Raw genomic sequence first — 27,372 nt, forward strand, 5'->3', positions numbered from 1 at the left:
TAATTAACAAAACCAAACTTTAATATAAATGGGGTACTGGAATGAACAGAGTCAGGTTTCATGGTATCCACCAGAGGAAGTTCTTAGCACCTGAGAGGGAGACAGAAAGAAACCAAATGAGAGTCTTGGTCAGGGCCTGCTGCCAGCTGAGTCTGGAGGCACTGCTCAGCAGTGACAGAGACTAGGACAAAACTCAGCTCGTCTGCAGTGCATGAGTTACTAAGAAAACCTAGAATCTACAAAACAATTCTAAGTCAGACATTCTGCAAACCATTTGACTTAATAGTCCAACAGAAAGAATACAGATATTTTTTCCCAAAACCCTCAAATGAGATATAAATACTTAAGAGTAAATAATTTGTTCAGCAACAAAAGTTTAGTAACAAAAGCTGGGGCCATGCCCCATCACGTGCTTCAGGCACAACAAGTGTCAGTGTCAGTGTCAGAAAGGGGGGCATATCCTGGGACTATGAGGCCAAGACACACCAGCCACACTACAACTGTGCTGCAAACTCCACCATGGGTTCTGCCTCTGTCCATCCAGATATAGCCCAGGGGACAGCCTGCCACATCACCACCTTTCCCTGGGGAGTAACAGCAAGCAGGCCTGGGTCACAGGAGTCCACTCGGGCACTTTGACAGGTCTGCAGCAAGATTCACATCTAATGACTCACCCAAAAAGCCTCAGCACAGCAGATGGACTGCTGGGTTTTTGCATGCCAGGCCTCAGCCCAGACCTGGGCTGGTGCTTCAGGCTCATCTGCCCAATATGCACAGAGCACATAGGAACCATCATCCTTGAGGATAGGCACAATGACATCTGGCCCTTCCAGTGGGGGTGGATCTCCACACACCCTGAGGTGTGAATGCAGAGGGGAGGATGAAAGAGGTAGAAAAGATGAGGGCTTAGCACAAAGTCATTCAGTTCCAACCCTGTTCCACCAAATCTTCCCAGCAGTCTGAAAGGGTCTGTCAGCCAACAGGGAAGGAATCAATCTCTATGAGCCATCTGATCTAGATCCTCCCCTGGTGCAGACAAAGTGAGCCTTCACACAGATAGCTAAGACCCAGCAGGATGCAGAGAAGGATGGGACAGGAAGACAGAGGAGAGAAGGATGGCAGCCGAAGGGCAGAAGGCACTGAGGATCAGAGGGTTCTGTGTCCCTCTCCCAGCCCCCTGGGACAGGAAAGGACAAGCTGACCAGAAGCCTGTTTAGTTTCAGGGAGAAGAATCCCCTTGGTCTGGAATGCTTCCAACCAATGAAAGCAGTTTAACACCCAATATGACCTTGGCATTGATCCCATTTCACTAAGCACTGCGGAGAGCATTGGTGCATTGGACATCCTGTCTTTATTGTTGTACTGCAGGGATGTGGATGAAGCACAAGCAGAGGGGCTGAGGGAGCTGCCAAACACTTTTTATGGAGGTGACATAAAAGTGTGGCATGAGGAATGACCTCGGCATGACTGGACCCCAGGAAAACTTATGTAGGTTCCAAAGAGGATATGTAGTTGGTGACCTGCACAGTGTTTGTGACCTGCCTCAGCACATGGGGCTTTCAAGACATGGTCCACAGTCTGTAGGATGAGATTTGAATGGGAAAAATGGCTCATGGGTCCCTTTCTCTCCTCCCGTGTCTGCCATGCCAGATGTCCAGAGTAAAACACCCTCAACCCATCTGTAGATTTACCTCTGATTAGCCTCAGCCTGGTCTGCACGTGCCACCTTCCCTTCCTCCTCTTGTGATGAGGGCTCTTCCACTGCAAAGATGTGCAAATGGGGCAGGACATGGTAAATGAGATGACGAACAAAAGCGATGGTATATTAAAGCTCAGGTACCACCCACAGTCACACAGGGATATCTATGTTGTCCAGCTGTGGCACTACCTTGCTTAGCAACAGCTCCAAACAGGAGGACATGCCTGTTTAGACAGGTCCTCTGCCCAATAGTGGAAATCTCCCTCCCTGCTGGGCGTGTGTCCTCTCACTCATTTGGCATCCTGATCTTCCAAAAGTGATCAGCTGCTCTCAATCCCATGGCTATATGTTGTAAGTTCCAGGTGTGTGTTACTTTTTTAAAGATTTTATTTATTTTAATTGAGTTAGGGTTACAGTGAGAGGGAGAGACAGAGAAAGGTCTTCCTTACATTGGTTCACTCCCCAGATGGCCACAACAGCCAGAGCTGTGCCAATCTGAAGCCAGGAGCCAGGCACTTCTTCCTGTTCTCCCATGCAGGTGCAGGGGCCCAAGGACTTGGGCAATCTTATATTACTATCCCAGGCCATAGCAGAGAGCTATACTGGAAGTGAAGCAGCCAGGACTAGAACAGGTGCCCATATGGGGTACTGGCACTGCAGGCAGAGGATTAACCTACTGCACCATGGCGCTGACACCCAGATGTGTTTTAAGTGACCAACCACACAATGGGGGCTCATCCAATCCTAAGCCATGGTGAGGGACTCCCAGATTCCTCCACTGTGCCACAATATGAACATGTGAACCCTCAGGGCTCCACACACACAGGAGCCTTTTGGTGCCATGCTGACACTGTGGTTCTTAGTAGATCCTGAGAGGCACGAGCCAGCACAGGCAACCACAGGATGGAATCCTCAGTACATTCCCTAGGATTCCAGATGATGAGTGGAGTCAGAGCACCAGGCCAGGGTTATAGGAGTGCACTCAGGAGGTTTATCAGGTCTGCAGCTAGAGTCACATCAAAGGACTCACCGAGAATGGCCTCAGCACAGCAGATGGGCTGCTGGGCTGTAGGGTGCAGGGCCCCAGCCCAGGCCTGGACTGGGGCTTCAGGCTCATCTGCCCAATATGCACAGAGCAGGTAGGATCCGTCATCCTTGAGGACAGGCACGATGACATCTGGCCCTTCCAGTGGGGGTGGATCTTCACCCACCCTGAGGTGTGAATGCAGAGGAGGGGACAGGAGGAGAGGAAAAGATGAGGGCTTAACACAAATTCTTTCAGTTCCAACCCAGTCGCACCAAACCTTCCTAGCATTTTGAAAGCATCTTTCACCCAATAGGGACAGGATCACCCTCTAAAGACCTCTGATCTAGATCCTCCCTGCTTCAGACACAGTGACCCTTCACACAGATAGGGCAGACCCAGCAGGATGTAGAGAAACTGGACAGCAAGACAGGAGACAAGGAGGCTGTCAGTAGAAGGCCAGAAGTCTCACTGTGGAGCACAGGGCTCGCCGCCCCTCTCCAACACTCACCCCCCTTCCCCAGGGGGACAGAAAAGGACAAGATTGCCAGAAGCCAGTTGTCTAGTTTCAGTGAAAGAGTCCCCTTTGGTGGAATTCTCACACCCTCCTAAAGCCCGTTAACACCACAGAGCACCTCAGGATGGTCCCCATTCCCTCAGCACTAAGGAGTGCATGGGTGCAGTGGACATTCCCTGTATCTACCATTGTACTGCGGGGTGGGGGGGCTGATGAGAGACAACCGACAGGCTGAGCGAGAGGTCGTTCTCTCAATGGGCCACGCAGAGGCAGTGGCATTAGGAATGACCTGGCCTGGTGACTTTCCCAGGGAAACTTCTGCAGCTGTCCAATGGAGGCTGGACATGGGGCTGACGTGGAAAGTGTTTGGGGCCCTCCTTAGACAGAGTCTACTTGGGAGGAACTTTGAATGCTATAAATGGACTCCAGTTGCACATTATCTCCCACCATGTCACAAATCTCCAGATATTCACACTACAAAAAAGAAAGAAAGAAAGAAAGAAACACCCCATCTGCAGATTTACCTGGGTGTGGCCTCAGTCTGCTCTGCAAATGCCACCTCTATTTTCTCCTTCTGGCTGGAGGCATCTTCCACTGCAAGGAGGGCAAATGGGGCAGGACATGGTCAATGAGATGGCATGCAAACACATTCTCATAGTAAAGCCCAGGTATCACAAATGCCCCACCAGCTTCTGAGGACACCTATGCTGCTCACTTAGTGAACAGGTGTTAGCAACAGCCTCACTCCCAGGGAACATGCCTGCAATGGCAAGTCCTCTGCCTACCAATGGAGAGCTCCCTGCCTGTCCGGAGTGTGATAGCCACAGATCAGGCATCCTGATCTTCCATGAGGGGCCAGCCGCTTTCACTACATGGCTCCTTGGTCTATGTCTGATGTGTCACAACAGGGGGCTCATCCCCACAGCAGTCATTGGTGGGGGACTCCTGGGCATGTACACCCTGCCACAGTATGAACATATGAAACCCACAGAGCTTCACACACACAGGAGCCTTTTGGTGTCATTCACACAGTGGCCCTTAGTGGATCCTGAGAGGCATGAGGCCAGCACTGGCAACCTCAGCATGGAACCCTCAGGACATGGCTCAGGGTTCTAGAAGAGTGACATAAACACAATTGGGATGAGAGAGACAGCATGCCCAGTTCATCGGGATCTGAGAAAGATATCAGGCTGAGAAGGTAACCCGAGTAGAGCTGTGGTGGCAGGCATGCAGTGTAATGGCATCTAGGGCAAAGGCCTCAAGGGAAGCCTGTCACTGGCCAAAGGTGCCCCACTCTTCCATGTGTAGGCTAGAAGAAATCCTTGACACATGCAGGAGCACAGGCTGGGGCCCTGCCATCACACTTGCCTCTTATGCAGCAACATGGTCAGCTTGCTTGTCAGAAAACGGAGCATAACCTGGGACTCTGAGGTTATGAAATACCTGCCTACACTACATCCCTGCTGCAAACTCCACCCAGGGCTCTGCTTAGTCCATCCAGAAGTAGCGCAGAGTTCCTGCCACATCACACCTTTCCCCAGGGGTATAGAGCAAGCAGGCCTCTGTCACTAGGGTGCACTCAGCTGGTTTGGCAGGTCTAGAGCAAGATTCCCACCAAAAGACTCACCCACAATGGCCTCCGCACAGCAGATGGGCTGCTGGATTATAGGGTGCAGGGCCCCAGCCCAGGCCTGGACTGGGGCTTCAGGCTCATCAGCCCAATATGCACAGAGCATGTAGGACCCATCATCCTTGAGGATGGGCACGATGGCATCTGGCCCTTCCAGTGGGGGTGGATCTCCACTCACCCTGAGGGGTGAAAGCAGAGGGGAGGATGAGAGGATTGGGAAAGATGAGGGCTTAAACCAAAATCATTGAGTTCCAACCCAGTTCCACCAAACCTTCCTAGCAGTCCTTAAGGTCTGTCACACAATGGGGACAGGACCATCCACTAACAGCCATCAAAATGGATCCTCCCTTGATTCAAAGTGAGCCTCACAGGGACAGGGCAGACCCAGCAGGATGCAGAGAAGGTGAGACAGGAAAATAGGAGAGGAGTCTGTCAGCCCAAGGCCAGAGGGCCCTCTTACAGCATCCTGGGACAGAGAAGAACAAGCTAGCCAGAAGCCAGTTGTCTAGTTCCAGGGAAAGCATCCCCTTGGGGTGCAATGTTCCCACCCAGCTAAAGCTCTTCAGTACTCCAGACAGCCTCGGGATGGGTCCCCTTTCCATCAGCACTGTGGTGTCATCATGCCCTGCACACTCCCTATCTCACCATCGCACCACAGGGATGCTGATGAAGGACAAGCAGAGGGACCAAGGGAGAGGCCCTCACTTTTTAGAGAGGCCACACAGAAGTAGTGGCATTAGGAGTGACCTAGACAGGTGACAGGTTTCCAGGGAAATTTATACAGGGGTCCATTGAGGGTAAATGGGCAGTGTTACAGTGCAACTCAGCACATGAAGCTTTCAAGAGGTGCATCCAGTCATTGTGGGAGGAAAACTGAATGACATAAATCACACAAAAGGCACATTCTCTCACCTCACGTCTGATATCTCCCCGTGTCCATACTAAAACACCCTGAACACATCTGTCGATTTACCTGGAGGTAGCCTCAGCCCAATCAGCAGTTGCCAACATGACTTTCTCTTTTTGGTAGGTGGCATCTTTCACTGCAAAGAAATGCAAATGAGGCAGGACATGTGAAATGAGATGCCATGCAAATGCGATGGCCTAGTAAAGCACAGGTACCACACCATATTCTAGCATCTTCCTAAGAAAGGTGTGGTCGCATGACCTTGGTCAGCCACTGCCTCACTCCCAGGAGGGCAGGCCTGCAATGGCAAGTCCTCTGCCTGACAATGCAGCCCTCCCTTTCTTGGGAGTGTTTCATCACACACAACAGGCATCATGATCTTCCACAAGTGGTCAGCTGTTTTCAATCATATGGGCCCTTGGCCTATGAATTAGGTATGTTCTAAGAGACCAACCACACAATGAGAAGCTCATCCCATCCTACAGCCATGGTGGGAACTCCCAGGCTCACACACTCTGCTGCAATATGAATATGTGAAACCCTCAGAGCTTCACACTACTAAGACTTTTGGTGCTATGCAGACACTGTGTCCCTTAGTGAACCCCGAGAGGCAATAGGCCAGCACTGGCTACCACAGGATGGAGCCCTCAGGACATGGCCCAGGGTTCCAGATGAGGTATGACATCACCACAGTAGGAATAAGAGACAGTATGGCCCTGTTTGAAGGGATGTGATTAAGATCTCAGTTCAGCAAGGTGACCAGAAGTATAGCTGGCCTAGTGGGCAGACATTGTCTTTGCAAATTGCTGGGGCAGAGGTCTCACAGAGAAGCCTGCCACTGGCAAAAGGCATCCCATTCTTCCAAGAGGAGCCTTAGAAAAATACCTTGTCGCATGCATGAGCACAGGCTCATGGTGGATCGATGCCACAACATCTGCTTTGGGCATAGTGACACAGCTGGCTTTGGTGCCAGAAAGTGGAGAATAACCTGGGCTCTGAGGTTAAGAAACACCTGCCTACACTAAACAGTTGCTGCAAACTCCACACAAGGTTCTGCCTCAGTCCACCTCAATGAAGTCTAGTGGATAGCCTAAGATTTCAGACCTTTTCCAGAGTGTTGCAGAAAGCAGGCCAAGGGTTTATGGGTGTACTCCTGTGGTTTGGCTGCCCTGCACCAAGTTTCACATCAAAGAACTCACCCACAATGGCCTCAGCACAGCAGATGGGCTGCTGGGTTGTAGGGTGCCAGGCTCCAGCCCAGGCCTGGACTGGCGCTTCAGGATCATCCATCCAAATTGTACAGAGCATGTAGGACCCATCATCCTTGAGAATAGGCACAATGACATCTGGCCCTTCCAGTGGGGGTGGATCTTCACACACCCCGAGGTGTGATGCAGAGCAGAGGCTGGGAGGGGTGGAAAAGATGAGGGCTTAACACAAGGTCATTCAGTTCCAACCCAGTCCCACCAATCCCTCCTAGCAGTCTGAAAGGGTTGTCACCCAAGAGACAGGATTATCCTCTAAGATCGATCTGATCTAACTCATCCTCTGGTTCAGACAACATGAGCCTTCACATGGACAGGGCAGACACATTAGAATGCAGAGGGGCTGGGACAGGAAGATAGGAGGAGAGGAAGCTGTCAGTAGAAGGCTTGAAGAAGGAGCACAGGGTGCTGGTGCCCACTCTCACAGCCCCCTGAGGACAATGAAGGACAAGCCGGCCAGAAGCAAGTTGTCTAGTTTCAGGGAAAAGATTCTCATTAATGTGAAATGCTCCAACCCAGGGAAAGTACTTTAACAACCCCAGGATGGGTCCCATTTCTGTCAGAACTGTGCAGTGCATCCCTGTCTTTATCATTGTATTGCAGGGTTGCTAATGAAGGAAAAGCAGAGGGGCTGAAGGAGTTGCCCTCAGTTTTTAGAGAGGCCACACAGAAGCAGTGGCATGAGGAATGACCTCAACAGGAGACTGGGCCCAGGAATATTTGTGCAGGTGTCCAAAGGAGGATAAGTGATGGCATCTGGCAGGATTTGGGGTCCACCTCAGCACATGGAGCCTTCAAGAGGTGCTCCAGAGCATTTGTAGGAAGAGATTTGAGTGGGGCAATTTCTCTTCTCCCATGTCTTCCATCTCTAGGGGTCCCTAGTAAAGCCCCCTCAACCCATCTCTAGGTTTACCTCTGATTAGCCTCAGCCTGGTCTGCAGGTGCCACCACACCTTCCTCCTCTTGAAATGAGGGCTCTTCCACTGCAAAGATGTGCAAATGGGGCAGGACATGGCAAATGAGATGATAAGCAAATGTGAGGGCATGCTAAAGCACAGGTACCGCCTACTGTCACACCAGATTCCAAGGATATCTATGCTGTCTGGTTGTGGTACTATCTTGGTTAACAACAGAACCAAACCATAAGGACATGCATGTTTTGACAAGTCCCCTGCCCAACAATGGAAATCTCCCTCCCTGTTTGAGAGTGTGTCAACTCACTCATCGGGCATCCTGATCTCCCACAGGGGTCAGCCACATTCAATCCCCTGGCTCTCTGAGGTGTCTCAGTGTTCAACTGCACAATTAGAGGCTCATCTGATCCTGCAGGCAATGTGGGGACTCCCTGGTTATTATCCCCTGCCATAAAATGAACATGGGAAACCCATAGAGCTTCCCACACACGGGCGCCTTTTGGTGCCATGCAGACACTGTGGTCCTAGTGGATCCCGAGATGCACGGGGCCAGCATTGACAACCTCAGGATGGAACCCCCAGTACATGGTTAAGTGTTCCAGAGGGGAAGTGCAGTCTCCACCAGGGGAACAAGAGAATGAACAGCCCACTTCAAGAGCATCTGGTTAAGATCTTGGGCTGAGAAGGTAGCCAGGAGTACAGATTTCCTGGGAGAAATGGCAGGGTCATGGCACAGGGCTGGGGCAAGAAACACCTGCCTAGACTACATCCATGCTGCAAACCCCACCCAGGGTTCTGCCTTAGTCCATCCAGATGTAGCCCTGGGAAAGCCTACTACAACACCACCTTTCCCCAGGGGCTTAAAGCAAGCAACTAGGGTCATTGGGATGCTCATAGGTTTATCATATCTGCAACAAGAATCATATCAATGGACTCACCCAAAGTGTCCTCAGCACTGCAGATGGGCTGCTGGGTTGTAAAGTGCCAGGCCCCAGCCCAGGCCTGGACTGGGGCTTCAGGCTCATCAGCCCAATATCCACAGAGCAGGTAGGATCCATCTTCCTTGAGGATAGGCACAATGACATCTGGCCCTTCCAGTGGGGGTGGATCTCCACACACCCTGAGGTGTGAATGCAGAGGGCAGGACAAGAGGGGAAGAAAAGATGAGGGCTTAACACAAAGTCACTCAGTTGCAGCCCAGCACTGCTAACCCTTCCTAGCTCTCAGAAAGAGCCTTTCACCAATAGGGACAGGAGCATTCTCTAAGAGCCATCTGATCTAGATCCTCCCCTTGTTCAGACAAAGAGACCCTTCACAGGATTGGGCAGACACAGCAGGATGCAGAGAGGATGGGACAGGAAGACAGAAGGAGAGGTCGCTGTCAATAGAAGGCCAGAAAGCATTCTAGGAGCAGAGGGCTCTGGTGTCCCTCTCCCAGACCCCTGGGGCCAGCCTCACCACATGGAACTTTGAAGAGGTACTCGCAGAATATTCATGGGCGGAGCTTTGAATGGTAAATATTGCTTATGGGGCACATTCTCTCCTCCCCATGTCTGCCATCTCCAGGAGTCCATAATAAATAACCTCCACCCCATCTGCCGACTTACCTGGGTATAGCCTCGGCCTGCTCTGCAGATGCTGAGTCCCCTTCCTCCTTTTTGCAGGAAGGCTCTTCCACTGCAGAGAGTGCAAATGGGGCAGGATGTGGTCAATGGGATGACATGTACATGAGATGGCATAAAGTAAGGCACCACCCACTGTCACACAGCTTCTGAAGACACCTATGCTGTCAAGTTGTGGAACTGCCTGTGTTAGCCACAGCCTCACTCACAGGAGGACAAGCCTGGAATGGCAAGTCCTCTGTCTAATAATGTAGCCCTCCCTCCCTACCTGGGAAGTTTTTCATAACACAAAACAGGCATCCTGATCTTCCACAAGTGGTCAGCTATTTTCAACCATATGTGTCCTTGGCCTGTGAGTCAGATATGTTCTAAGAGACCAAACATACAATGGGAGGACCATCCCATGCAACATCCAAAGTGGGAGATTCCCAGGCACACACGCTCTGCTGCAATGTAAACATGTGAATCCAACAGGGGCTCACAGCACTGAAGTCTTTCGGTGCCAGGCAGACACTGTGCCCCTTAGAGCATCCAGATAGACACGAGCCCAGCACTGACTACTTCAGGATGGAACCCTCAATACATGGCTGAGGATTCCTGATCTGGAATGACATCACCACAGTGGGAATGTGAAAGAGTGTGACCCTACTCAGCAGGATCTGGAGATCTCAGGCTGAGAAAGTAGCCAGAATAGCTGTCCTGGCAGGCATGCAGTGTCTTGGTAACCAAATGGGGCAGAGGTTTCACAAGGAAGCCTGCACTGATAAAAGGCATCCCACTCTTCAAGTGGAGGCCTGGAAGAAAACCCTGTCACATGAATGAGCACAGGCTCCAAAGCCCGGGCCATGCCATCACACCTGCTTTGGGCACAGTGACATGGTCGGATTCATTGCTGAGCATGGGGCATAACATGGGGATCTCAGGTTAAATAACACATGCCTAAATTAGTGCAGCAAACTCTACCCCAGGTTCTGCCTCTGTCAATCTAGATCTGCCCCATGGTTCAGCCTACCCCATCACAGTCTTTTCCAGCAGTGTTCAAGAAAGCAGGACCGGGTCACCAGGTGCACTCAGGAGGTTTATCAGGTCTGCAGCTAGTCACATCAAAGGACTCACCCGCAATGGCTTCAGCACAACAAATGGGCTTCTGGGTTGTAAGGTGCCAGGGCTCAGCACAGGCCTGGACTGGTGCTTCAGACTCATCAGCCCAAAATCCACAGAACAGGTAGGATCCGTCACCCTTGAAGATAGGCACGATGACATCTGGCCCTTCCAGTGGGGGTGGATCTTCACCCACCCTGAGGTGTGAATGCAGAGGGCAGGACAAGATGGGAGGAAAAGAGGAATGTTTAACACAAAGTCATTCAGTTGCAAACCAGTCCCACCAATCCTTCCTGTCCAAAAGTGTCTGTCACCCAACAGAGACAAGATCGTCCCTTAAGAGCCATCTGATCTGGAGCCTCCCTTGGTGTAGTCAAAGTGAACTGTCACATGGACAGTGCAGACCCAACAGAACACGGGGAGGATGGGACAGGAAGATAGAAGGAGAGGAGGCTGTAGGCAATTGTCAGAAGGCATGCTGAAGAGCAGAGGGCCCTGGGGCGCCTCTTGTCAACCCCTGGAGACAGAAAAGGACAAGGGATGCTGATGAGGGACAAGCAGTGGGGCTGAGGGAGTGGCCCTTCACTTTTTAGGAAAAGCACACAGAAGCAGTGGTATTAGGAATGATCTAGATAGGTGACTGGTTTCCAGGGAAACGTATGCAGGTGTCCAGGAGAAGATAACTGGGCAGTGACCTGGGCAGCAGCACAGTGTAACTCAGCACATGGGGATTTCAAGAGGTGTGCCAGGTCTTCCTGGGGAGGAGCAATGAGTGTTTTAAAAATCTCACAGGGCACTTTCTCTCACCCCATTTCTGCCATCACCAGATAGCCATACCATACTAAAAACCCTGGAGCCAGCTGTCAACTTACCTGGACATAGCCTCAGCCTGATCTGAGGATGCCCCCTTGACTTTCTCCTTTTTGTTTGAGGAGTCTTCCACTGCAAAGGAGTGCAAATGGGGCAGGGCATGGTAAATGAGATGACATGCAAATGCAATGGGCTAGTAAGGCACAGGTATCACAACTGTCCCACCATATTCTGAGTAAATCTGTACTGTCTGGTTGTGGCACAGCCTTGGATAGTGACAGCCTAATTCACAGGAGGACATGCCAGTAATGCTCAAGTCCTCTGACTAACAATGCTGCTCTACCTCCTTTTGGGGGTGTTTCACAACACACAACAGGAACCTTAACCTTCCCAATTGGTCAGCCTTTTTCAACATTTTGTGTCCTTGGCCTGTGAGTCAGATATGTTCTAAGAGACCAAACACACAATGGGAGGACCGTCCCACACAGCAGCCAATGTAGGAGACTCCCAGGCTCACACACTCTGCTGCAATGTGAACATGGGAAACCCAAGGAGCTTCACACCATTGAAGTCTTTTGGTGCCATGCAGACACCGTGCCCCTTAGTGAATCCTGAGAGGCTCGAGGCCAGCATGGGTAATTTCAGATAGAACCCTTAGTACATGGTCCCGGGCTTCAGATAAGGGGTGATGTCACACAAAGGAAATAAGAGAGACAGTGTGGTCCTGTTTAGGGGGGGTGTGGTTAAGAACTCAGGCTGAGAAGGTAAGCCAAGACTACAGCTGTCCTGGCAGGTATGCAGTATCTTAGCCATGGTTGGGGCAGAGGTCTCACAGGGAAGCCTACAACTGGCCAAAGACATCCCACTCTACCAAGTAAGGCCTAGGAAAAAAACCCGTCCCATGCATGAGCACAGTATATATCACTGGATCCATGCCACCACACCTGCCTCGGGTGCCGACATGACCAGCTTTGGTGCCAGAAAATGGAGCATAACCTTGGGCTCTGAGGTTATGAGACACCTGCCTGTAATACATCTTTGCTGCAAATTCTACCAAGATTCTACTTCAGACCATCTAGATTGAGCTAAGGGACTTCTTACCAAATCAGGACATTTTCTCTGGGGGTTAGAACAAGCAGGCCAGTGTCACTGAGGTACATTCAGGTTTGGCAGGTCTGAAGCAAGATCAAATCAAAGGACTCACCCACAATGGCCTCAGCACAGCAGAGGGGTTGCTGGGTTGTAAAGTGCCAGGCCCTAGCCCAGGCCTGGGCTGGTGCTTCAGGTTCATCTGCCCAGTATCCACAGAGCATGTAGGACCCATCATCCTTGAGGATAGGCACGATGGCATCTGGCCCTTCCAGTGGGGGTGGATCTCCACACACCCTGAGGTGTGAATGCAGAGGGGAGGATGGAAGAGGTAGAAAACATGAAGGGTTAACACAAGGTCATTCAGTCCCAACCCATTTCCACCAAACCATCCTAGCAATCTGAGAGATCTGTCACCCAATAGGGACAGGACCGACCACTAGCAGCCATGTGATCTAGATCCTCCCCTGATCCAAAGTGAGCCTTCATTGGATAGGGAAGACCCAGCAGAAGGCAGAGAGTATGGGACAGGAAGACAGAAGGAGAGGAGGCTGGCAGCCAACGGCCAGAAGACACACTGAGGAGCAGAGGGCTCTGGTGCCCACTCTCAAAACCCCCTGGGGACAGAGAAGGACAAGCTGGCCAGAAGCCAGATGTCTAGTTGCAGGGAACAGAATCACCTTGTCATGGAATGTTGCCACCCAGCTAAAGCACCTGAGCTCCCCGGACTACCTCAGGATGTGTCCTAATTACATCAGCACTGTAGCATGCATCCGGGCATTGGAATCCCTGTCTTTATGAATGTAACACAGGGATGCTGACGAGGGACAAGAAGAGGGGCCGAGGGAGAGGCCTCTCACTTTAATGGAGGCCACACAGAAGCAGCGGCATTAGAAATGACCTGGACTGCTGACTCGTTCCCAAGGTAACTATGCAGGTGTTCAGTGGATGTTGGGGGGAGTTGACTGGACAGTCTTTGGGGACCTCAACAGCACATGGAGGTTTGGAGAGCTGCTCTCAGAGTCTCTGTGGGAGGAGTTTTGAATGGTATAAATGGCCCTTGGGGCACATTCTCTCCTTCCTGTGTGCAATCTCCAGATGTCCATGCTGAAACACCCTGAACCCATCTGAACGTTTACCTGGGGATAGCCTCGGCCTGGTCTGTAGATGCCAACTCCACTTCCTCCTTTTGGTGGTAGGGGTTTTCCACTGCAGAGAGTACAAATGGGGCCGGATGTGGTAACCAGGATGATATGCAAATGCGATGGCACAGTAAAGCTCAGGTACTCCCCCCATCACACAACTTATAGAGACATCCATGCCGTCTAGTTGTGGCATTACCTGTGCTAAAAAGAGTGTCATGTCCAGGAACACACGCTTCCAATGGCAAGTCTTTGCCAACCAAAGGAAAACTCCCTCCCAGGGACTCTGAGGTTAAGAAACACCTGCCTACATGACATGTGTGCTGTAGCCCCACCCAGTGTTCTGCATTTGTCCATACAGATGTAGCCATGTGATTGCCTACCCATCACCTCCTTTCCTGGGGGGTTACAGCAAGTAGGTCAGAGTTATTGGGGTGGTCTCAGGAGGTTTGGCAGGTCTCAGCAAGATTCCCATCAAAGGACTCACCCACAATGGCCTCAGCACAGCAGATGGGCTGCTGGGTTGTAGGGTGCCAGGCCCCAGCACAGGCCCAGATTGGAGCTTCAACATCATCATCTGCCCAAAATCCACAGAGCATGTAGGACCCATCATCCTTGAGGATAGGCACGATGACATCTGGCCCTTCCAGTGGGGGTGGATCTCCACACACCCTGAGGTGTGAATGCAGAGGGGAAGATGAGAGGGGTGGAAAAGTTGAGGGCTTAACACAAAGTCACTCAGTTCCAACCCAGACCCATCTAACCTTCCTAGCATTCTGAAAGCATTTTTCATCCAATAGGGATGGGGCCATCCTCCAAGAGCCTTGTGATCTTGATATCCCTCATGTTCAAAAAGCACCTTCCCATGGATAGGGCTGACCCAGTAGAATGAAGAGAGGAAAGGACAGGAGATAGAAGGAGAGGAGGCTGGGAGCAGAAGGCCAGAAGTCACACTGAGGTCAGAGGGCTCTGGTGCCCCCCCTTACAGCTCCCTGGGGACAGAATAGGAGGACACACTGACCAAAAGCCAGTTGTCTAGTTCCAGGGAAAAGAAGCCCCTTTGTGTGGAATGCTCCCAACCACCTAAAGCACTTTGGCACCCCAGACCACCTTAGTATTGAGTCCCATTTCCTGCAGCACTGTGGAGTGTATCTGTGCACTGGACATTCTCTATCTTAATTACTATACTGCAGGAATGCTGATGAGGGACAAGCAGAGGGCTGAAGGAGGGGTGCCTGACATTTTATTGAGGACACACAGGAGCAGGGGCATGAGGAATGACCTGGACAGTTAAATGGCTCCTAGGGAAACTTAGAGAGGTATCTAATTGAGGTTAAGGGGGTGGTGAACTGGACAGTGTTTGGGGCCCACCTCAGCACATGGAGCTTGCAAGAGGTGTTCCCAGAGATTTCATGGGAGGAGCTTTGATGGTATAAATGACTCATGGGGCACAGTCTCTCCTCCCCGTGTCTGCAATCTCCACAAGTCCATACTAAAACACCCTCAACCCATCTGTAGATTCACCTGGGGTTTGCCTCGGCCAGGTCTGGAGATGCCACCTCTCCTTCCTCCTTTTGGCTTGAGGCATCTTCTACTGCAAAGGAAAGCAAATGGGGCAGGACATGGTAAATGAGATGGCATTTACCAAAAAGAATTCCCTCCCTGTCTGGGGAGTGTGACACCCCACACATATCATCCTGATCTTACATACATAGTCAGTTGCTTTCAACCATGTCAGTCAATGGCCTTTTTGTCTGAATGTTTTAAGAGACCAACCACATGATGGAAGACTTGTCCCATTCAACAGCCACTAGAGTGGGGCTCCCCAGCTCATACACTCTGCTGCCATATGATCATATGAATCCCATCGAGCTTCACACACACAGGAACCTTCTGGTGCCATGCAGACACTGTGCTTCTTGGTGGATCCTGAGAGGCACGAGGCCAGCACCAGCTACCCCAGGATGGAACCCTCAGAACAAGCCCAGGATTCCAGATGAGGACTGCAGTCACCACAAAGAGAACAAGGGAAGGAATGGCCCAGGTCACGGGCATCTGGTTAAGGTTTCAGGCCAAGAACATAGCCAGGACTATAATTGTCCTGGCAGGCATGCAGTGTCATGACACATAGCTGGGACAGATGTCTCACAGGAGATCCTGGCACTGGCCAAAGGCATCCAACTCTTCCATGGGTAGGCCTAGAATAAACCTGTCATGTGTATGACTTCAAACTGGGGCTATGCCATCACACTTGACTCTGGTACAGCATCTTGGCTGGTTTCAGTGACAGAAAGGAGAACATAACCTGGGACTCCAAGGTTAAGAGACACCTGCCTACAATTATTTTGTTCCCCTTCACCCAGGGTTCTGCCTCTGTCCATTCAGATGTAGCCATGGGACAGCCACATCACCACCTTCCCTGGGGGAGTTACAGCAAGCAGGCCAGGGTTATTGGGGTGCACTCAGGAGCTTTGGTAGGGCAACAGCAAGATTCAAATCAAAGGACTTACCCACAATGGCCTCAGCACAGCAGATGGGCTGCTGGGCTGTAAGGTGCCAAGGCTCAGCAGAAACCTGCACTGGTGTTCCAGACTCAACAGCCCAATATCCACAGAGCATGTAGGATCTGTCATCCTTCAGGATAGGCAGGATGACATCTGGCCTTTCCAGTGGGGGTGGATCTCCACACACCCTGAGGTATGAGTGCAGAGAGGAGAGGAGGGTGGAAAAGATGAGGGCTTAACATAAAGTCATTCAGTTCCAACCCAGTCCCACTAAATCTTGCAAGGAGTTGGAAAGGTTGTTACCCAACAGGGACAGGATTATCCTCTAAGAGCGATCTGATCTGGATCATCCCCAGGTTCAGATAAAGTGAGTTTTCACATGGATAGGGAAGACTCAGTAGAACTTAGGGAAGACTGCACAGGAAGACAGAAGGAAGGCCGGAAGCCATGCCAAGGAGCAGAGGTCTCTAGCACCCATTCCCAGACCCTGGGGACAGAAAAGGACAAGCTGGCCAGAAGCCAGTTCTCTAGCTTCAGGGAAAAGAATCAGCTTTATGGAATTCTGCCACCCAGCTAAACTACTTTAGTATCCTCAACCACCTCGGGATTGAGTCTCACTTCTGTCAGCCCTGTGGAGTGTGTTGGCGCATTGGACATTCCCTGTCTTTATCAACATACTGCATCAATGTTGATGAGGGACACTTTTAATGGAGGCCGCATGAAACAGTACATTAGGAATAAACCGGACTGGTGACTGGTTCTGTGAGAAATTTATGCAGCTGTCCAATGGAAGTTGGAGAGAGGTGGCTGACCTGAACAGTGTTTGAGGCCCACTACAGCACAGGGAGCTTGCAAGAGTTGCTCCCAGAGTCTTGTGGGAGGATCTTTCCATGGTATAAATGGCTCACAGGGCATGTTCCCTCCTTCCAGTGTTGCCTTATCCAGATGGCCATGATAAAACACCCTCAACCCATCTGTAGACTTACCTGGGGATAGGCTCAGCCTGGACTGCAGTTGCCACCTCCCCTTCCTCCTTTTTGTAGGAAAGGTCTTCCACTGCAAAAAGGGCCATTGGGGCCGGATGTGGTAAGTGGGATGACATGTAAATGAGATGGCATCATAAAGCTCAGGGGCTGCCCACTGTCACGGAGCTTCCAAGGACGCCCATGCTGTCTGGTTGTTTCACTGCCTATGCTAATAAGAGCCTCACACCCATGTGGACATGCCTGCAGTGGCAAGTCTACTGCCAACCCAAGGAGAACTCTCTCCCCATCTGGGGAGTGTGGTATCCCACACTTTAGGCATCCTGATCTTCCACAAGGGGGAAGCAGCCATCAGCCGTCTGGGTCCTCGGTCTATGTGCTCTAAGAGACTGACTGCACAACATGGGGCTAGTCCCAGGCTCATATGAGCACCCTGCCACAACATAAACATGTGAAGCCCATAGATCTTCACACACACAGGAACATTTTGATTTCATGCAGCACTGTGGCACATAGTGGATCCTGACAGGCAAAAGGTCAGCAGAGGCTACCCCAGGGTGGAACCCTCTGCACATGGCCCAGGGTTCCAGATGAGGAGTGATGACAATAGAACGGGAATGAGAGAGACAGCATGGCCTAGTTCAGGGGCATCAGGTTAGGATCTCAGGCTGAGAAAGTAGCCATGATTACAGTTCCCATCAGGCATGCAGTGTTATGTCACATGGTTGGGGCAGGGGTCTCACAGGGAAGCCTGCCACTGCCCAAAGGCATCCTACTCATCCAATTCACAAGCATGAGTGAGCGCAGGCTGCATAGCTGGGGCCATGCCATCACTCTGGCCTCTGCTACATAGACATGGATGGGTCCAGTGCAGGAATACAGGGCATAATCTGGGCTCTGAGGTTAAGAAACACCTGATGACACTACATCTGTGCTTTGAACTCCATCCAGGGTTCTCCCATAGTCCACTCAGATGTAGCCAAGGGGACAGCCTCTCACATCACCACCTGTCCTTGGCAGGTTAGATCAAGCAGTGCATTGGGGTGCACTCAGGAGATTTGGCAAGTCTGCAGCAAGAGTCAACTCAGAGGACTTACCCACATTGGCCTCAGCACAGCAGATGGGCTGCTGGATTGTACATTTCACAGTCTCAGACCAGGCCTGGGCTGGTGCTTCAGGCTCATCAGCCCAAAATCCACAGAGCAGGTAGGATCCATCTTCCTTGAGGATAGGCATGATGGTATCTGGCCCTTCCAGTGGGGGTGGATCTCCACACACCCTGAGGTGGGAATGCAGAGGGGAGGACGGAAGAGGTGGAAAAGATGAGGGCTCAGCACAAGGTCATTCAGTTCCAACCCAGTTCCACCAAACCTTCCTAGCAGTCTGAAAGGGTCTGTTAATCAAAGGGACAGGACCATCCTCTATGAGCCATCCAATCTAGATCTTCCCCTTGTTCAGACAAAGTGAGTTTTCACAAAGATAGGGCAGACCCAGCAGGACATAGAGAGGGTTAGGCAGAAACACAGGAGCAGAGGATGCTGTCAGCTAAAGGCCAGAAGGCACATCAGGAGCAGAGGGCTCTGGTGCCCCTCTTCCAGCACCCTTGGCACAGGAAAGAACAAGCTTGCCAGAAGCCAGTTGTCTAGTTTCAGGGAATAGAATCCCCTTGGCGCTCAATGTCCCAATGAAGCTAAAGCACTTTAATACCCCAGACCACCTTGGGACTGTGTGCCCATTTCTGTGAGCACTGTGGAGTGTGTCAGGGCATTGGACATTCCCTGTCTTTGTCATTGTACTGCAGGGATGTGGATGAGGGACAAGTAGAGGGGCTGAGGGAGTGGCTCCTCACTTCGTGAATGCCACACAGAAGCAGTTCATTCCCAGGGGAACTTATGCAGTTGTCCAGTGAGGTTAAGGGCACAGTGTTTGGGGCCTGATTCAGCACATGGATTTTCCAAGATGTGCTCCCAGAGTCTTTATGGGAGGACCTTTGAGTGGTATAAATGGCTCTCAGGGCACTTCTCTCCTCTCCATGTCTGCCACCTCCACATGTCCATACAAAAATACCCTCAGCCCATCTGTAGATTTACCTGGGGATAACCTCAGCTCTGTCTGCAGATACCACTTCATCCTTTTGGGAGGAGGTATCATACCCTGCAAAGGAGAAAAATGAGCAGGAAATGGTAAATGAGATGACATGCAAATGCTATGGCAAAGTAAAGTACAAGTACTGTGCAATGTCCCATTAGCATCTGAGGACTTCTATGCCGTCTGCCTGTGGCACTGCCTCTGTTAGCAACTGTCTCATTCCCAGGAGGTCATGCCTACAGTGGCAAGTCCTCTGTCAATAAATGGAGACCTCCCTCCCTGTCTGGGTAGCATGTTATCCCACACAATAGGCATCCTGATGTTCCACAAGTGGTCAGCCACTTTCCTCACTAAGGGTCCCTGGCTATGTGTCAGGTGTGCTCTAAGAGATTAAATACAACATAGGAGGCTCATACCAACTGCCTCCCCCCTGTACATCAACTAATGGGAGCTATGGGCTCTAAGGGTCAAATACCTTAGGGTATTTGGGATGGACAAGTGTAACCCACGAGTCTCCCATTCATGGGAGTCCTTGCAGTTATGCAGGGTTTGCAGGGTTTGCAGGGTATCCTGATAGGCATGAAAATTACACCGGATGCTTCAAGATGGAACTTCAAGACATGGCCAAGGGTTCTACATCAGTGAGGTGTGAAGTCAACATGGAATACAGAGTATAGACTGGTTCAGGGAGATCTGGGTAAGATCATGTGCTGAAAGCTGGTCATGATGGCAGCTACCCTGGCAGCCATGCAGTGTCATGGCATGTGGCTAGGGCAGAGATCTCACAAGAAAGACTGCCACTGCACACAAAAACAATTCCATTATCCCAAGTGGAGGCCTGGCAGAAACCATGCCACATGCATTTTAAAGGCTCCATGGCCATTGCAGGGGCCTCAGGCAAGGAGACCCAACAGGGGCTTTGAGGCCAAAGGTGTTTGTGACCCAGGGATACGAGGCTAAGACAAAGGTGTAGACCCATGCTATCTTTATGTTGCAAACTCCATCCTCACGCCTGCCTCCATCCATCCACATGTGCCCTTAGGATTTCCCACCACATCACACCTTTCACCAGAGGGCCAAGGATGTTATGGTGAATGCAGGAACTCCAGAAGGGCTGCAGCAAGATTCCCAGTGGGACACTCACCCTCAATGGCCTCTATCCAGTGGATGGACTGCTGGGCTAAGGGCTGCTGGACCCTGGCCCAGGCCTGGAACAGTATTTCCAGCTTGTCCCCCCAGGAGGCATGCCACATGTAAGGTGCATCTGTAAGGTGTGTGCATGCCATGATGCGATGCCCTTCAGCTAGAGATCGGTTTTCACACAATCTGAAATGCAAATGTAGAGGGGAGATGGAAAGGATGAGGGCTTAACACACAGGCATTCCTGTCCACCCCAGTCCCACCTGGCTTTCCTAGCAGGAAGAAAGGGTCTGTCACTCATTGAAAACATGCCATCATCTAAGAGCCATTGGACTGTGAACTTCCCATTCTGAGACAAAGTGAGCCTTCACGGGGAATGGACAGACCCAACAGGATGCAGATTCAATGCAGGACTCCTGGCCCCATTTCCTTCAGCACTGGGGCATGACCCAAGACATTGGCCAGTTCCGTCCTTATCAAAGTCCCATGGGGACACTGAGGAAGGAGAAGCAGAGAGGCCTAGGGAAGGGCACCCCAATTTTTATGGAGGCCACACAAGCTGTGAAAGCAGCAATGGCCTGGAAACATGACTGGATCCCAGGCCACCACATGCAGATGTCCAATGGAGGTGGGAGGTGGGGATCCACCTCAGCACATGGAGAAAAGTGGAGCTACCAGAGTCCTCAGAATGAGCTCTGAGGGGGTAATTACTCCGTGGGGCCCATTCTCTCCTCCCCATGCCTTCTACCTCCAAATGTCCATACCAAAGAACCCTCCATCCATCTGTAGACTTACGCAGGTTTGGCTTCATGTGGCACTCTGTCCTCAAGGGAATTCCCATAGACTACAATAAAATTTAGATAGGGAAGTTGCTGTGAGACAAAGAGCCCAATTATAGGTCAGAACAGCCCCAGAGGCCCAGGGAGATGCCTGCTGACAGCTGTCTTGGTGGCCTTTGCCCATTAACAGGGGACCACTTCTCTCTTCCAGTCTGCCTGCCTCCTGCATATCAGGCATCCCCAAACTCCAAAAGGGACCAGCTGCTGTTTGGCCCTGTGGGGTCACTGCAAATGGCCCAGCTGGTTTCTTCCTCAACAGCTGCCCTAAAGAGCCTCCCCACAACTAACAGCCAGGCCTTTGTGATTCTCATGTTGCAGTGTGCCATAGGTTGGATGCGGAAAGCCCTGGAACCTATTCCCATAGGGGTTTTTAGGGTCATGAACGCACCCCAAATGTTAGGGACCTGTGAGAGTCATAATGATCGGACTGGTTCCTTCCACATGGCAATCAGTGATATGGCCAAGGGCTCTAGATAAGGAAAGAGTGACATCAACTCAATGTGGGAGAGTGACATGCTGTGTCTCAGTTTAGAGGTTTTGGGTCTTTTGTGAGATCACAAGTGGAGAGGGTAGCTTTGATGATAGTGGCCCCTACAGGCAGTGTGTCATAGCATGTGACTGGGACAGGGATCTCACAAGGAAGACTGCCACTGGCCACTTGATCCACTAGTACAAAGTGTAGGCTTGGAACACACCATGCCATGTGCACAGGGCTGGTGCACACCACACTGGGATCCACAAACTGCTGCCATGTTGTCACCCCTGCTAGAGGAGCTGCAGCACCACAGTGTGCTAAGGAAAACCACCCTTTGGGGAAGCAGAGCTACTGGGTGAACACACAGGTGTAGACCCACATGACATCTTTGCTTCAAACTCCCTCTGGGGGTTCTTAGGCTTTCCTATCTAGTCCAACTAGAGCAGCCCATCCATTGCCCAACCACGCCAGGGTCTTTGTGAGAGCAGGGCAAGTATGCTGGGGTTTACTCCTTACCCTAAGTGGCACTGGAAGCACCCCCCCAGTTGGTGTACTCACCTCCAAACCTTGTGCACCACGAGTACTCTTCCAGCACTATCGTCCAGCCACCACCAGGATAACGCTGCTGCATAACCAGCGTGGCTTTCATGATGATGCACCAACAATATTCACCCATGATCAGCCCTGGTACCAACTCAGGCTCTACTTGAGGTGGAAAGCACCCACTGATCCTGCTGGATTAGGAAGGGTGGATAAGTTATCATGGTAGTTAAGGTACTAGAGGGCCCTATCAGGCCTGCATCACAGGCAGGTTGATTCTGCCACCAATGAAAATGGGCCTTTCAGCTAACAGCTGTCTGAGCAGGATCCTCCCCTTGCTGAGCAAAGTGAGGAACTGCAGGATGTGGAGGCACAGCATGAGCTACAGGTGGAGGCACCAGAAAAAGGATGGAGAGATGGTGTTGGAAGATGGCCAGGATTCCGGCTGAAGAACAAAGAGCTGTGATCTCAGTAATGGAATCCTCATGACACCCAGATACAAGCAGAACAAATAGTGTTTGTCACATTCGACAAAATCAGTTGAATATTACTAATCTCAGGTGTGGTAATATACCTGCTACAGCACAGTGGGCTTCTAGTTCTGTGGCCACCCTGCTGGCTTTCTCAACATTTTGGTATGGTATTTTCCCCTGTACTTCTTTCTATCAGCCATCTCCATAAACACAGAGATGAGAAAAAAAAAGAAGAAGATAAGGAACCCTGTCTTTTAATCTATGCACAACAGAAGTAATAACTGCAGGAGACCCCTGTAAAGTCCAGTTGATCTGAAGCAACCTAATGGAGACCACATGGGTGTTTGAGGAAGAAATGGCAATCTCTATGGGTGCAAAAATGATTACAATAATACTCTTCATAGAGAAACAGTGTGATCACCTAGGGTGTGTGAAATCCTTCCATTCAGCATATTCAGTTTCTCCCTAAAATATTAGTCCCCAGATGTCAATATCAATGAAATATCCATGATTCCTTAGTCTTACCTGGGGCAGATTAAGTCCCAGCAACCACCCTTCATTTGCGTCATTTCTTTTGCTGCAAATAAATTCCAACAGGGACGGTCAAATTAGGGAGGTCCTAGTACATGTGCAATCCAGTTCCCAACAATGACACAGTAATACCCATAAACTCTATTTGACAATGGCATACTGTGAGAGAAATATTTCATGTGCTGACCCTTTGAGCAAAACCTTCTTGGCATGAAAATCAATATCCAGACCTCTTTGTCTTGAAAACAATGAACCTCATCTTTTCCCCGCTAATTCTGGGAAACTACCCTATCTGCATTCTAAAAGAATTAAAAGTTATTCACTTTTCTCCTGTTAGAATGCCAGGATGTAGATGACGTAGAAGAATCTATACACTGAGGTGAGACTGAGGATGAGATATATTCAATTTCTTCTCAAGATTAGTCTTAGATGCTTCACAGAAACAGTTGTCATTCATGACCACTGCAAGCTACAGTGGTCATTGTTGCCTCTGGAAATCTTGGAAGTATGGGAGTGGCTTCAATTTTATGTCCTAGGTTTAGATGGATAATGAGCTGGAAGAAGAGAACTTAAAAGATACAGAGGATGGGCTATGTTTGGAGAAATGTGGGTTATGTCTGCAACAGAGATGTAGACAAGATGCCTCTGGCAGTGTGCAAGCATAGATCATCAAGAGACAGGTTCTACTGCCTCAAGTATATGTAACGATGCCACATGGCAAAGGCTGTGTCTTATTTAAAATACATGTGTAATTGTTCCTAATGGCAATGCCACAACTGCCAGGCAAACATTTCATGGGCCCACTCCATAGAAGAGGAAACAGAAATACAGAAATCAATGATCTTTCTACAATCAGTGAAAACAGTGCTGAGGACACAGGTGGGCCCTTTCCCTCTCAGCACAGGGCTCAATCTCCCTCTTACAAGCCGCCACCTGCCCCAACCCCCTTCCTGTCCTTTCAAACTGGATGGATACTGCATCTTGATCAAAGGCCACCGGCACTGGGGAAAATGGAGACTTCTGAAATGCTAGGAACTTCAAGCCTGTGCGTTTCTCACTCTAGTTCTCATCCAGAATTCCTGATCATGTCATGGCCACAGATATTTCAATGAAAACAAGGTAGCAGGAAAATGTCTCCTGCAGGGAAGTGGAGTCTCCTGTAAATGTGAGACTTTCTGAAATCAGAGCCTGAGGCTCCCTTACCCAGGCTACATTTGTAGACAAGATGCTTTTCCAGCCTGACGTGAACAACCAGTGGCTCCAGCAAGCCCCATGTGTGGTGGCTGTCAGGGTCATGCTGGGTGAGGAGGGCTCTGGGATGTAGGCTGAGATGACAAATCTGTGTCTGTTTTCTTGACTTCTTACGTAGCCAGCGCCGCTTGCGGGTGCGTGCCTTATTTACATGGCATTTCCTAAGGTAGGACAGGAGAGAAAATGTAAGAATAGAAATATGTGCATGATACCATCTCTGTATTTCAACAGATTTCATGGAGAATTCTCTCACAGAGCCCTGCAAACAGCAGCACTGACAGGTTCGGGTAAATGCTTGTGGTGAAGAAGACAAAACGAGAGCTTCCCCTGTGTTAGAGGGTGACCCTGTGTTCAGTCCACATTGCCAGGACTCTTCCTTCATCCCCCACACACAACAGCTCCTTTAGCTGCTAACTTCAACCACAGGCATTTCCAAGTAAAACACATAGCCCACTGCAGTGACTGAACACCAAGGTGCACTCAGATGCATGTCCCTTGTTACTGGTGTTCTTCAGAAAGAAATGAAAGTCTGGCAGGGTCAATCTTAGACAATATCCTCAATCAGGAGGTGATGGTGATCTAGAGAGAATGACATGGTGATGACAACACATCATGTGCATACCATGCCATGCGTTGCTCACTATCCTCTGGTTAGTTATGAGAATTTGAACTCAAGAAATTCCTTGTTTTTTGAAAGAGGAAAGGAGGCTTTGATAAACACCACAGCCCATCAAGCAGTATTTTCATTGTTGTGCACATGTTTTATAAATATTTATGAGATAGGTCCCCAACATGTAAATTCCTGCCCTTCTCCTGATCCAGGTCTGTTTCCCCAGCTGAGCTGGCCCACTTCACTGATACCACATATATCTTCCTCCTGCTTGTAATGCCCGAAGCCCCACTTACTTGAACTCGGCAGGTGCCAGCTTCTCAAGCTGTGGAGTTCCAAGTGCTGGCTTCTCCCTTAGCCTGGATTGAATCACCTCTTGGCCCTCACCATAATCTGAAACAGACATACTTGCCTCAGTGGACAGCTGGACATGCAGCTGAGGTCACTGTCTCTAGGGAGGAGCCATTCTAGTACCACGCTCCAGGTAAGCATTTCTTCATCTTTGTCTCTCCACCTCCCGACAACAGGATATCTGATAATCCCCCATTTAGAGTGAACAGTGTTCCAAGGTGAATGGTGACCTGACAAGGCAGTTCAACTGCTATTTGACAGAATCAGAATTCCCTTCCACTAAGCTGTGACTGAATCATGGCAGTGTAGTTAGCACACCTTGCAGGTTTTTAAGTCAAGCACTAACTTGTAGCATGAAGCAGTGAGCTCCAGTATGGTTGGTAAAGTACACTAGCACTGGGGATAGTGGTTCTTCTATGCTGAGAAGTTCAACTTTCATGTTTGGGGAGTTTCCAAAGACAAAATCACAGCTAAGTAGAATTGTGTAAAAACAGTGCTAAACACCCACAGGCCCTGAAAGAAATATACACACCTACTAATACAGCTCCTGTTAAATTAGAAAAAAAAATGGAATGAATAAATCTACTCCAGGCCAGGAATTGCCTTACATATTGTACAAAAAATATATCCCATATTTCATGGCAACAATTTACAGAGGTAGGAATTATGACAGCACTTGTGGGAACCGAGGAGGGGTCTAAGGCATGCAGAGATTGGCAAGTTGGAGAAAAGCCCAGGGAGGGTCTCAGAGTCCCTGCTCTACATTCTGCTCTGTGCTACCACAAAGACTCAGGAACCTTCTTCCTCTTCGAGAAGAGCTTTTGTTCCATGAGTGGGTTTCCCCCTGACCAGGGCAGTCCCTGGTCTAGACAATGTCATTTACAAGTACCACAATGTCTGCACAGACTCCATTAGCACCTATAACAGAGATCTTATGGACTCTTCACATTTCTCTGTGTGACCAGCACAAGGATTTGCCAACTGGAACTCAAAAGAAGCTTGAATTGAGTAGAAGTTCATTAGTCCCACACATGAAACCCACACCAGCTGGTACAGGACAAAGAGGTTGCCAGTTAACTGACATCTCACCCCACACTTAAAGGAAACATGGAAAAGTTGTTGAACTAGTGCCTTGGTTATTCCAAATTGACATGAAAATAGCTTATACAGTTCTCAGAGTATTGTAACAATGGATTTTCTTAGGATAAAGGGAAGAACCAAACCTAGAAAGCCTTTATTTTCTCAGAGGGACAAAATCATCATTTACCACTTTAGTGAGAGGACCTATGGAACTCACTGTTTTCCTCTTGGTGGAGGATGAAGCTGAAATGATGAACTATCTCTTTCAGATCTTGTATTTCCCACTGGTTCTCTGCTAGTCGGCAATGCAATGCCTGGTTACACGCAATCATATTATTTTTATTGGCTGGATCGGATGAAGGGCTCAGTGGTACTGCCATTCTGATGGTTCTGGCAGACCAGGGGGCTCCAGAGACTAGGTGGAAGATACCCAAGAACAGAATGAGTTACAACAAATGACATTCAATAGCTCTAATGAGGGCTGGGGGATGACAACAGCCATATTTCTGAACTTACTGTTGGGAAACACCCCACAGAACTTCAAAGTCTTCAATCAAAATCCTGTCACTATTAAGTGATCAACACTCAGCTTTTAAGCGACTTCTTATTACTCAGTCACTGTCACAAGTGAGAGAACGAACTCCCTGCTTGCCAGCTTGCCAAGTAACTGTTGGAAGTAGCAATAGCAGAATGAGAAGATGGCCGGTACTGGAATGTTAGGAGTTGTTGACTTCCTGTTGCCAAGGATACCTGGTCCCTTCTTAAAGGCACACCAACTCATTCCTCA

At 50.0% G+C, this 27,372-nt stretch overlaps 1 protein-coding gene across 2 annotated transcripts; it reads right to left on the reverse strand.

The window, feature by feature from the left end:
* LOC103345445 (uncharacterized) lies at positions 1-27,363 on the reverse strand. Of its 2 annotated transcripts, none has more exons than XM_089321443.1 (27): positions 26,803-27,363; positions 25,451-25,547; positions 24,497-24,705; positions 23,288-23,339; positions 22,308-22,483; positions 21,231-21,279; positions 20,440-20,621; positions 19,298-19,361; positions 18,305-18,486; positions 17,211-17,280; positions 16,231-16,412; positions 15,245-15,314; positions 14,208-14,392; positions 13,718-13,787; positions 12,694-12,875; positions 11,552-11,621; positions 10,695-10,876; positions 9,564-9,633; positions 8,895-9,076; positions 7,956-8,025; positions 6,977-7,182; positions 5,844-5,913; positions 4,868-5,049; positions 3,765-3,834; positions 2,730-2,911; positions 1,692-1,761; positions 1-90 (listed from the first exon to the last, which is right to left on the reverse strand). In XM_089321443.1, exons 1-27 carry the CDS (start codon positions 26,963-26,965, stop codon positions 84-86), a joined length of 3,294 nt encoding a protein of 1,097 aa, XP_089177569.1. In that variant the 5' UTR covers positions 26,966-27,363; the 3' UTR covers positions 1-83. The 2 variants fall into 2 exon arrangements, with proteins under 2 accessions (XP_089177569.1, XP_089177568.1); XM_089321442.1 differs by lacking the exon at positions 1-90 and adding an exon at positions 159-855.
* Between the last annotated feature and the right edge of the window lie 9 nt (positions 27,364-27,372).

The sequence above is a fragment of the Oryctolagus cuniculus genome, chromosome 19 (assembly GCF_051225735.1).
Source record: "Oryctolagus cuniculus isolate XC-2025 breed Fujian yellow rabbit chromosome 19, ASM5122573v1, whole genome shotgun sequence".
NCBI lineage: Eukaryota > Metazoa > Chordata > Mammalia > Lagomorpha > Leporidae > Oryctolagus > Oryctolagus cuniculus.

Bases quoted from the DNA above. Each gene is read 5' to 3' on its own strand.
- LOC103345445 (XM_089321442.1), bottom strand. From the start codon at position 26,965: ATGGCAGTACCACTGAGCCCTTCATCCGATCCAGCCAATAAAAATAAT. The intron at 10,877-11,551 runs GTAAGTTGACAG...TTCACACCTCAG, and splicing joins CAGGCTGAGGCTATGTCCAG to GGTGGGTGAAGATCCACCCC. The intron at 7,183-7,955 runs GTAAACCTAGAG...CACCCCTCCCAG, and splicing joins CAGGCTGAGGCTAATCAGAG to CCTCTGCTCTGCATCACACC.